We start from the raw sequence: 12,881 nt of genomic DNA, 5'->3' as shown, positions 1-12,881 counted from the left end.
ATAAAAATATATAAAATAATATAAATATAAAAATATAATTTGGGAGAAAACCTAAACATTTTCCACCTAAGGTGTTATTTTCATACTGTGTTGAAACAAAAATTAAAGACATGATTTTTATGTCTGCATCTTAAAGATTGAACCATACTCCTACCTGATAAATAAAAATCTCTCCCTTCTCCCATTTAATTCAAGAATATATTTTTTAAACTATTTAGAAAAAATAGAGGCTTTATATTTAATTTAATTCAATAGACAGAATGCCCTGCTGTATAAACATACCACCAAGAACAACTTGACCAAAGGCAAAGCTAGCAGAAGAATCACAGAAAGTGAATCACATAAGCAAAATACAACTGAACAAAAATGATTATGATTTTTTACTTTAGTAGAAGAAGATGAGAAGCCTAAGTATAGATTTTTTAAATGAGGTCCTTTAATGCTAAATAAATCAGCATTAATAAAATAAATCAGCATTTATAAAATAATTTTCTATGAAAAATTATGTGAATGAAAATATTGTAAGTATTGAGATTTTAAAAACCTCTGATGCCATCATGAATGTGATAAAAGGATCAAAATATTTTATATAAAAGATTATAACTTTTACAATGCTTACTTTATGTTAAACTTTTCAAAGTTTCTCAAATATATTAAAGAATAATATAAATTCAGAATTCTGTGTGTCAGAATTGACTCAACAGCAACTAACAGCAATAGTTCAGTAATGCCAGTGAGTATGTACATAAAACCCAAATATATTAAAACAATACACATTTTCTACTTTTAGAATGGGAAAGATCTACTCTCAGCAGTTAAAAAAGTAAAAAAAAAAAAAAATTGAAACTTTGTCTTCACAAATAAAAACAACATAAAAAGAAAAACTACTATAAATGTTTACCATGTGCACATAACAGTTCTAAAAGTGGAACATCTTAATTATATATACATAAACAAATGAAATATTTATGTTAATAATATAAATATAAGATAATAAGATAAATATTCTGAAGAGAAAAGAATATTACAGTTGAGGCTTAATTAAAGTTTAATTTTTTGAAAATTAATATATATTTAAGGTAAAAAAAAAAAACTCACTGCCATCGAGTTTAAGTTAACTCATAGTGACCACTTCCTGGGTCTCCAAGGAATTATCACTGTGGAAGTAGATTGCCCAGTCTTCCTTCCAAGGCGTGGCTAGTGGTTTTGAACTGCCAGCCTTCTGTTTAGCAGTCAAATAAATGCCTTAGGTACTATGCCACCAGAGTAAGGTGTAATTCAGCGTCCTTGATGATATACAAATTTCATATTCAACTACAAAATTAAAGGCTGGCAGTTTAAATCCACCCAGAGGCCACACAAGATAAAAGCTTGCCAATCAGCTTCCTTAAAGATTATAGTCAAAGAAATCTAAAGGAAAAAAAAATATATATATATCCATGAAAATTAGCAAAGAGAGTCCATACTACATTTTCCAGGGGGAAAATGGAATTTTGAAGTAAGTACTGAATGCATCATCTAAATTAGTGTTGATTCTGACCAAAATGAAGTAACAGGGACTATATTCACCCTCTCTTCTGAAACATAAAAGAAATAGTATAAAATAAATGGAAAATGCAGCTTTCATGACACTAGATAAATGGAGAAAATATTGACGTTGCCAGGATATCATTTTATTTGGATCCACAGTCAATGTCCATGGAAGCAGCAGTCAAGATATCAAATAATGTATTGCATTGAGTAAATCTGCTGCAACAGATCACTTTAAAGTGTTAAAGAAAAAAAAAATAGTCACTTTGAAGACTAAGGTGCACCTGATTCAAGCCATGGTATTTTCAATCTTCTCATATGCATGTGAAAGCTGGACAATGAATTCAGGAGATCAAAGAAGAATTGATGCCCTTTAATTATAGTTCTGGTGAAGAATATTATATATAACACCAACTGTCAGACGGACAAAGAAATCTGTTTTAGAAGAAGTACAGCCAGTATACCTCATAGATGCAAGGAGGGCAATACTCTGTGTTATGCACTTTGGATATATTATCAGAAAGGACTAGTCCCTGGAGAAATACTTTATCATGCTTGATAAAGTAGAGGATCAGAGGAAAATCCTCAATGAGATGGATTGACATAGTGGCTACAACAATGGGCTCAAACATAGCAGTAACTGTGAGAATGGCACAGGATGGGGAAATGCTTCCTTCTATTATACACAGGGTCACTATGAGTTAGAAGTGTCTTGACAGTACTCTCCAACACAGATATCAAGCCAAAAATACAGAAATTCTTGAGAGATGGAAAACAAGCTATGTGAATCCTATGTGTGTCTCAGTATACTGCCTTGGGAGAGTTTCTAGGACACAAATCAGGTAGCCCTGGTGTGGCACAAAGATCCCTAAGTTGAGGAAATAGCACTGAGAGTCTGAATAAATTAAGTTGCTTAAGTTCACGGGACATAGTACAAGAGACAAGAGAGTTGCACAAGAGAGAATTCTGGAGATCTGACAGAAGGTCCTCCCCAAATACTCCACAGAATGCAGAGCATGCATGCAGATGAGGAACTATCAGAGCAGGCATAAGAACTACCCATGAGGAACAGAGAGGACAGTAGTTAGTCCCCACAGCACCTGAAATGATTCTTGTTCACACGAACCAGACTGCTTCACTAAAGGAGAACAATGAACCTTAGATCAAACACTGATCTGGTCTTGCAAAAAAAAAAAAAAATCCTAAAAGCAGTATCTAAAAGAATCAAACTGTTCACACGTAACTTAACCACATCCCAGAAAAAAAGCTAAGGATTATTTATATGAATATAAAAATGTCTTGCATCCAAGCAGGCAAATGTCACAATGTCTAGCATCTAAACAAAAATGAGCTGGGATGTTAAGATGCATGAAAATACAATCAATAATAAGTGGAAAAGTCAATAAAACAAAATGTGTGTGTGTGGGGAAGAACAAAAACTGTCAACCTAGAATTTTATACCCAGCAAAAATATCACTTCAAACAAGGGCAAAATAAAACCTTTTTCAGATGTATTAAAGCCAAAAGTGTCCATCACCAGTACACCTGAAACAAAAGAACTGTTGCAAGAAGCCTTTCAAGTAGAAGGAAATATAGATTTGCACAAAGGAATAAAGAGCAGCAGCAATGATGACCTATGTAAACCTACAAAAAAAATATTATTAAATCTCTTCAAAGATGAACTGACTGAATAAAAATGATAAAAATTTGCTGTGGGATATAAAACTAAAATGTATAGCAAAAACAACAAAAAGACTAGGAAGGAAATATACTGTTAAACTTTTCTTATACTATACATAAAATAATAAAAAATCACTTGAAGATAAAATGTGCTCCATTAAGTATATATGTATAAACTCTAAAGCAACCACTAAAATATCAAAAAAGAGTTGTAGCTAAAAAGTCAACTAAAGCGATTAAAATGGAATTATAGAAAATACTCAACTAATTCAAATGAAGACAGAAAATGAGGAAAAGAGGAACAAAGAATTGATGACACAAATACAAAACAAGTTGCAAGATGAGAGACCCATCCTAACCATATTAATAATCACATGGTAATAAATCATCTAAATATCACAATTAAAAGGCAGTGATTGTCATATTGGACACACACATACACACAAAAAAAGCAAGACCCAATTATATACTGCCTACAAGAAATGCACTTTAAAGAAAGAGACACAAATAGGTTAAAAAAAAGAATTTAAAAGACATGCTAAAATGAATGAACAGAGAGCTGAAATGGTTATAATAATATCATACAAAGTAGATGCCACAAGAAATAATATTACCATGGTTAAAGAAGGTCATTTCATAATGATAAAGAGGTCAATTAATCAATAGGACATAATCCTAAATATTTTTGAACCTAATAACAGAACTTCAAAATGCATTAAAAGAAGTGAAATAAAGTGATACCACTGCAAGGAGAAAAAGATAAATTCACAATTATAGTCAGAGACTTCAATATTCTTCTTTATATACGAATCTCACAAGTAGACAGAAAATCAGTAAGGATACAGAAGACTTGAACAACTCTATCATCCAACTAGATGGAGTTGACATTTATAGAACACTTCAATCAAGAAAAAGAGAATCCACATTTTTTTTCTAAGTACACACAGGACATTCACCAAGATTACATATAATCTGAGATACAAAAAAAAGTCTCAATAAATGGAAATGTAGATTTCTGACACGGTTACATTAGATTAGAAATCAGCAACAGAAAGACACCTTGAAAATCCCCAAATATTAAGTAATTTAATAACCCATTGTTCAAAGAAGTAACTAAAAGGGAAATTAAAATATGATATATCAAAATGTGTGGGATGCTACTAAAGTACTTTTTTACAGAAATGCATAGCACTAGATATCTATTTTAGAAAAGAAAGGTCTCAAATTAATGACATCAGGTTTCATCATATGGAAATTAAAAAGAAGAGCAAATTAAGTCCAAAGGAAGGAGAAGAAAAGAATATAAAAAAAAAAAAGATTAGACTGGGAGTCAGATATGTTTTTTTTAGTTAAATATGGGCTACTCTTCACCACTTTCAGGACATTAGACAACATGTAGCATTGGGAAAGTCAACCACGAAGGAACTGTTTCAAGTGCTGAGGAGCAAGGATGTCTCCTTGAGGACTAAGGTGTGCCTAACAAGCCATGATATTTCCAATTGCCTTGTATGCATGTGAGAGCTGGACAATGAATAAGGAAGACCAAAGAAGAGTTGATGCTTTTGAGTTGTGGTGCTGGCAAGGAATGCTGAAAGTACTATGAACTGCTAGAAGAACTAACAGATCTGTCCTGGAGGAAGTGCACCCAAAATGCTCCTTGGAGGTGAGTATGGCCAGATTCGTCTCACCTATTTTGGTCATGTTGTCAGAAGGGCCCATTCCTTGGAGAAGGCTGTCATGATTGGTAGGGTGGAGGGTTGACGGAAGAGGGGGAGGCCTTCAATGAGATGGATTGACACAGTGGCTGCGATGATGGGCTCAAGTATAGCAGGGGTCGTGGAGCTGGCGTAGGATAAGGCAGCATTTTGTTCTGCTGTGCATGGGGTTGCTATGAGTCGGAAACGACTCGATGGCAGCTAACAACAACAACAACATTCACCACTTGTCTGTCACTTTGTCTCACTATGGTGGCTTGTGTGTTTCTGTGATGCTGGAAATTATGCCAGTGATATTTCAAATTCAAGTTGGGTTATTCATGGTACACAGATTTCAATGCAGCTTTCAGACTAAGACAGACTAGGAAGATGGACCTGGTGATCCACTTTTGAAAAAACTGGCCAGTGAAAACCTTATGAATAGCAGCAGAACATTGTATGATACAGTGCTGGGAAAGGAGCCTCTCAGGTTTGAAGGCACTCAAAATACAACTGGGGAAGAGCTGCCTCCTCAAAGTAGAGTGGACCTTAATGATGTGGATGGAATGTAGCTTTTGGGACTTTCATTTCCTGATGTAACATAATTCAAAATGAGAGGAACAGCTGCAAACATCCATTACTAATGAGAACATGAAATGAATGAAGTGTGAATGTACGAAAATTGGAAATCATCACAAATGAAATGGAACACATAAAGAGGTCTTTCCTTGGTATTAAAAACTCACCCAATGCCATCAAGTCAAGTCCAACTCATAGCAACCCCCACTGGATTTCCAATTTGTAAATCTTTACAAAAGTAGATTGTCTTGTCCTACTTCTATTGAACAGCTGGTGGGTTTGAACAGCCAACCTTCTGGTTATCAGTCAAATGCCTTAGGCACTGAGCCACCAGAGCTAGTTATTCTAGGCATTAGTGAACTGAAATGGACTAGAATTGGGCATTTTGAATTAGATAATCATATAATCATATGCTGGGAATGACAAATTGAAGGGGAATGACATCATATTCATTATCAAAAAGAGTATTTTAGGATCAATCCTGAAATACAACACCATCAGTAATAGCATAATGTTCATACACCTACAAGAGAGACCAGTTAATAATGCTATTACTTAAATTTAGGCACCAACCATTAATGCTAAAGATCAAGAAGTTGAAGATTTTTACCAATTTTTAGTCTGAAATTGGTCAAACATGAAATCAAGATGCACAGATAATTACTGATTGTTGGAATGCAGAAGTTGGAAAATATGGCCTTGATGATAGAAATAACACCAGTGATTGCATGATAAAATTTTGACAGACCAATGACTTATTCATTGGAAATACTTCTTTCCAACAACATAAACAGTGACTAGACACATGAACCTTGCCAGGTTAAATACAAAGGAATTAAGTCAGCTATATCTGTGGAAAGAGATGAAGGAATAACTCAATAGCATCAGTCAGAACAAGGCCCCACGTCTACTGTGGAATAAACGATCAATAGCTCAAATGCAAATTCAAACTGAAGGTGAAGAAAATTAAATTAAGTCCATGAGAGCCAAAGTATGACCTTGAGTATATCCCAGCCACCTCAAGAATAGATTTGATACATTGAATACTAATGACCAAAGACCAGATGAGTTGCAGAATGACATCAAGGACATCATACATGAAGAAATAAGAAGGTCATTAAAAAGGCAGGAACGAAAGAAAAGACCAAAATGGATATTGGAAGAGACTCTGAAACTTGTTCCTGAACATAAAGTAACTCAAGTAAATGGAAGAAATTATAAAGTAAAGGAACTTTGTGGAAAAGACTAAGTAAAGTATTACAATGAAATGTGCAAACACCTGGAGTTAGAAAATCAAAAGAGAAGAACACCCTCAGCTTTTCTCAGACTGAAAGAAGTAAAGTAAAAATTAAAGCCTCAATTTACAATATTCAAGAATTCTATGCACAAAATACTGAATGATGTATAAGGTATTACAAAGAGATGAAAGGATTATAGAGTCACAGTACTAGGAAAAAATTGTTGATGTTCAACTATTTCATGAGTTAGCAAGGTGCACTGAAGGCACCGGCAAAAAAACAAGGCACCAGGAATTGATGGAATACCAGCTGAGATTTTTCTACAAATAGATGAAACATTGGAAATGCTCACTCATTTATGCCAAGAAATCTGGAAGACAGCTACATGGTCAACCAACTAGAAGAGCTCCATATCCATGCCCATTCCAAAGAAAGGTAATCAAACACAATGTGGAAATTATTGAATAGTATCATTAATATCACGCACAAGTAGAACAATTTTGAAGATAATTCAAAAATAGTTTCAACATTACATCAACTGGGAGCTGCCAGAAATTCAAGGTGGATTCAGAAGAGGTGAAGTGAGGAATATCATTGCTGATGTCAGATGGATCTTGGCTAAAAGAAGAGAACATCAGAAAGATGTTTACTTGTGTTTTATTGACTATGCAGAGGCATTTGACTGTGAGGATAATAACAAATTATAGATAACACTGCAAAGAATGGAAATTCCAGAACATATTATTAACTGTTCTCATGTGTAACCTGTATACAGACCCAGAGGCAGTTGTTCAACAAGAAGAAGAGGATACTGCATGGTTTAAAATCAGAAAAAGTGTGCATCAAGGTTGTTTCTTTTCACCATACTAGTGCGTAAAGCATTGCCTGCTAACCAGAAGGTTGGCGTTTCAAACCCACCAGCCATTCATCAGAAAGAAGATTGGGCAATCTATTTTTGTAGAGAGACCTCCTCAGAAACCCAAGGAAGGGTCACTATAAGTTGAATCATCTTGATGACAGTGAGTTTTATTCAATCTGTATGATGAACAAATAACCCAAGAAGCTAGACTATGTGAAGAAGAATGTGGCATCAGAATTGGAGGAAGATTCATTAACAACCTGCGATATGCAGATGACACAACCTTGCTTGCTAAAAGTGAAGAAGACTTGAATTACTTACTGATGAAGATCACAGATGACAGATTTTGACATGGATTATACCTCAATAAAGGAGTTCTGACAGCGCAGTGGGAAAGGAATTTGACTGCTAACCAGAAAGTCAATGATTCAGCTGTTCCAAAGGAGGAAGATGAAACAATCTACTTCTGTAAAAATTTACTGCCTTGGAAACCTAATGTGGGTCACTATGAGTTGGAATTGACTCAATGGCAATGGTTATACTTTGATATAAAGAAAATAAACATTCTCACAACTAGACCAATAACAACATCATGATAAATGGAGAAAAGATTGAAGTTGTCAAAAAAAACCCAAAAAACCCCTAACTGCCATCGAGTCAGTTTCAACTCATAGTGACCCCTCCTTGGGTTTCTGAGGCTGTATCTCTACAAAAGTAGATACCTCAATCTTCCTTCCAAGGAGTGGCTGGTGGGATTGGACCACCAGCCTTCTTGTTAGTAGTCAAATGCCTCAGGCATTATGCCACCAGAGCTCTTGAATGCACAATCAATGCCCATGGAAGCAGTAGTCAGGAAATCAACGTATTGCACTGGGAAAATCTGCTGCAAAAGACTTCGTTAAAGTGTTAAAAAAAAAAAAAAATGTCATTTTGAGGACTAAGGTGCACCTGACCCAAGTCTTGGTATTTTCAATCACCTTATATGCACGTGAAAATTGAAAAATGAATAAGGAAGATTTAAAAATATTGATGACTTTGACTTATGGTGTTGGTGAAGAATATTAAACATACCACGGACTGACCAAAAGACAAACAAATCTGCCTCGGAAGAAGTACAGCCAGAATACTCCTTAGAAATGAGGATGGCAAGACTTTGTCTCATGTACTTTGGATACATTATAAGCAGGAACTAGTCCCTAGGGAAGGATATCAAGCTTCGTGAAGGAGAAAGTCAGCAAAAAATAGAAAGACTCTCAATGATATGGGTTGACACAATGACTGCAACAGAAGGCTCAAACATAGCAATGATTGTGAGGATGGTGCAGAACTGGGCTGTGTTTTGTTCTGTTCTACCTAGGGTTGCTATGAGTCAGAACTGATATGATTACTCCTAATAACAACAATGGGCTAGTATAGCCAATCTGCTTTATCTGATAGGTATAATAAGTGAATTTCATTCAAATAATCCAATGAAAGGTTGATTTTCAACATTCAATAAGGCAGTAAATTATTCAGTACTTTTACTGAAGAACACAAATTTCTCATGGTTAGTTCTCTATTGAATCAGACAAGCAATTGTTAAATTTTAAAATTAATCTTTTTGACTACTTTTAACATTTGAGTCTAGTTGAGCAAAGTACAAAAGTGCTCCAGCAAATTACTTCCTAGATGAATTTTGTTTATATGTACAATGTAACTAATGTTATAACCATTGTTCCATTAATATAAAAATGGATGTTTTATGTTCCTAACAAAATAATTTTACAACAAATAGTTTTTTCTCTGATAGTAAGTTAGATATTGCTCACCAAATGGAATCTCTGTAGTGCCACTGAGAACACTACGAAGTCACATTTTAATAAAACCTTATCCTTCATTTAAAAAAAAAATTCTACTGATGGAGATAATAAAATGGAAAATTGGCAGTGTTAAAGACTTTGATTATATTCCTCAATCTCTATCATAGGATTGATTAGCTGTAGTAAACATGAACTGGTGGAAAGAACAAGATGGAAAATACTGTTTAATTCTAAAATGTTACAGTTTCCAATAGTACTCACAAATCACTGACTTTATGCTGGATTAAATTGTAATAAGTTTTATTTACTATAAGTAATAAGTACAACTAATCATTGCTTCCTAAAACAATATAACAATAAATACAAGAAATTCTTAAAAGTAATACAAATAATAAATTCCATATAAATATCTGATTGTTTTCCCATCTCTAAGCCTGAATCCACTTGATGAGACTTAGGGTTTTGTGTTTTAGAGGAAAAGAAATGGGATAAACATTAAGGATGTGATGAGGCCAAATTCCATGCACATTCCATGGTTACACACATATGCACACATATGCACACACAGAGGCATAACACACACACAACACTATGGTTTATAAAAGAAACAGAAAAAAAATTGGATAAATATTGATATAATATTGGCTAGGGAATGTCTCTGTATGCTGTAAAGCAAAAAATAATTTATTGATTTGACTACTAAAAAAAAAATTTTAAATTCTTTCCAACTCAATAAATTGGGGTAAATATTTAGAACATATATATGATGACAAATAATTATTTCTACCATAATAAAAGCTCATATAAGCCTAATAGAAATATGGACAAATATTATTATAAATTACAAATGAAAAAATGAATGAATATGGTCAATAAATATGAAATACATTCTCCCTATTCTCAATGCCTCGGAAACCCAAGGAGGGGTCGCTATGAGTCAGGGCTGACTCTACGGCACATAACAACAACAACAACATTCTCAATGTAAATTAAGACAAAAACACAATTATAGATGTAATTGGTAAAAGCTTAAAGAGAGATGATCTCCTTCACAGGTCAGAATGTAAATTGGTATAATGTTACCAGAAAGCACTTTTGTCACAAGTTTGGTTTAGATTGTAGATATGCAATTGTTTCAACTATTATGCAAAAATCATCTCACTTTTAATACAATTCAACACTCACCAACTATCTCTCTAGGCTTCTTGGCCCTCATTGTAAAAACTAATTGAAAAGGGCCAGTACCACATTATGCTATAGAATAACCCTCTCTCTTACAGCTATCAATTATAAGTTACAAGTAGAATTTCTAATAACATGTTGTTGTTGTTTTCCTTAAGTTTATTTAAAAAATAAAAAGACACAAAATCATCTAACTAGAACTTTCTGATGTTCCGTGGACCTATCAAATAGTATGAAATTTATTATGTTACATTATCGTAATGATGCTTTTGATTACTATCACCATAACATATTTCTTAATTGTCTATTAGTAAATCTAATAAAATATCAAATAACCACCACAGCAAAAGAAAACAAACCTTATAAATCTATTGAAAAGGAAGACCGTGCTACGAATTACTCGTGCTGTACGAGATTCTTCATGCTGAGACCTAGATAAATTTAAGCCATCATCCATGTGGCCTTCATGGTGCATAATAGCCTGTAAGAAAGAGAAATAATGCCATTATTTACACCTAATAATGTACCTAAAAACAGAACTCCAAAATATATGAGAAAAATGTGACAGAACTACAATGAGAAAACAAAAAGTCCATAGTTACAGTTAGAAATATAATAACCTTCCCTCAATAATAAAACAACTAGACAGAAAATCAGTAAGGATATAGAAACCAAACAGAATTGCTTGTTTGTAAGCTAAGAATATTCATACTTAAAACAGTGAATCATAACAATAAAAAGAATCCACAGATAGGTTGAGGGACTGAAAAGCTGTTGTGTGTACGTAAAAAAAAAACATGTAGAGATCCTTGTAAAAACTAGTCCTTCAATGTATTCATGTAATATTTTTTAATGAATGAATTAGTAAAGATATTGAGCTTAGCAAAACAAACAGCAGAATGTTTTCACATATCCGCATTCAGTGATTGATACAGCCTAAGTAAATTTCTGCACAAAGCATCAAAGGAGAACATTATATTACATCACATCTAGAAAGTAATGTAAGGAGAACCTACCACTTTCTACCAGATATATATGTATTCAAAAGCAGTACCATGACCTTAAATATCTTTAATAATGAAAATATAGTAAAATGAAGAAACTTATTGCTCATTTTAAGACTTTAGAAAAGAACAACAAAATAAATACAACAAAGTGAAAGGGGAACTAGTCATCTAGGAATAAAAATAAAATACTAGAAAGAAGGTATAATTGCAAAATTTTATTCTTTGAGAAGAAAAAGATAGATAAATGTCTCAAAAACCAGGTGAAAAAATATATAGCAAGAAAAAAAAAACCATAGAGAATTAGTAATAATATAAGAAAAAGATTAATACTAATATAAAACAATACTAACTACAATGCTATGGCAAAAAAAAAAAAAAAAAAAAAAGGATATCCAAAAGGAAATGAGTAGCTTCCTAAAAAATTAATATAATCAAAAGGACTGTTCTCACCAAAGTAGAAATCTGGTTAGATGAGTTTCTTTAAAGCAGGTTGGAAAAGTAAAGATCCAAGATTTGAAAGGTTCTAGGGCTAGACAGTATCCACACTTGAGCTCTAATACACCAGCAAAGAAGAGATATTCCCAATGGTGGGACTAGTCTAGACCAGGGGTCAGCAAGCTATACCTGCCTCTTATTTTTGTGAAGTCTGTGAGCTAATAATGGTTTTTATATTCGTAAACGGTTGGTGGGGGGAGAGGAGAAGAAAGACTAGTATTTCATGATACATAAAAATTGTGTGAAATTCCACTTTCAGTATCCATAAATAAAGTTCATTTCACATAAAATATATATGTAATAATTTTAAATAAAATATTAGTTAATTAAATCCAGTAGGATTTCATAAAAACTAATAATTGGCAAATTCATGGACAAAATTCCATGACTGAAACAATTATTCACATACAATGGCATGTTCACATTAAGTGGGATAAATAAAAACTAGTCAGAGATTTTTAAAATTGTTTTTATCCATATGAAATGACAACAGAAAAACAGTTTGAAATATGCAAAGAGCCAGGGAATATATATCATCCACCTGCCTTTCCTAGACCTGGTGATCTACTCCTGAAAAATTAGCCAATGAAAACCCCATGGATCATAATGGTTCGATTCTACTAAGCAAAGAGTCACCATGAGTCAAGGGCTGACTCCACAGCAGCTATGAACAAAAACATGCCTTTTTTGCAAAAACAGAAATATGAAGATACCAGTTAACTAGGAAGTATATAAAAATTAGAAGGTCCCAGACTGAGGAAGTTCTAATACATCTTGGCCACACTGAAGTCTCCCCATAAAGATTTATTATAGTAGGT

General features: G+C 33.5%; 1 protein-coding gene across 1 annotated transcript in view; it reads right to left on the bottom strand.

Annotated features, from left to right (window-relative positions):
* Positions 1–12,881, bottom strand: part of RYR2 (ryanodine receptor 2) — a 1,099,979-nt gene that overhangs the window by 672,480 nt on the left and 414,618 nt on the right. Inside the window, exon 14 of the mRNA XM_007942720.1 lies at positions 10,921–11,042. Within this exon, the coding sequence (XP_007940911.1) occupies positions 10,921–11,042 (122 nt within the window). The remainder of the gene's footprint in view (positions 1–10,920; positions 11,043–12,881) is intronic.

The sequence above is a fragment of the Orycteropus afer genome, unplaced genomic scaffold (genome assembly GCF_000298275.1).
Source record: "Orycteropus afer afer isolate SDZICR_OR568_19922 unplaced genomic scaffold, OryAfe1.0 scaffold00096, whole genome shotgun sequence".
In the NCBI taxonomy this organism is placed as follows: domain Eukaryota; kingdom Metazoa; phylum Chordata; class Mammalia; order Tubulidentata; family Orycteropodidae; genus Orycteropus; species Orycteropus afer.
Note: the sequence above shows the minus strand (reverse complement) of the source record. Positions and strands in the feature narration are given on the sequence as shown.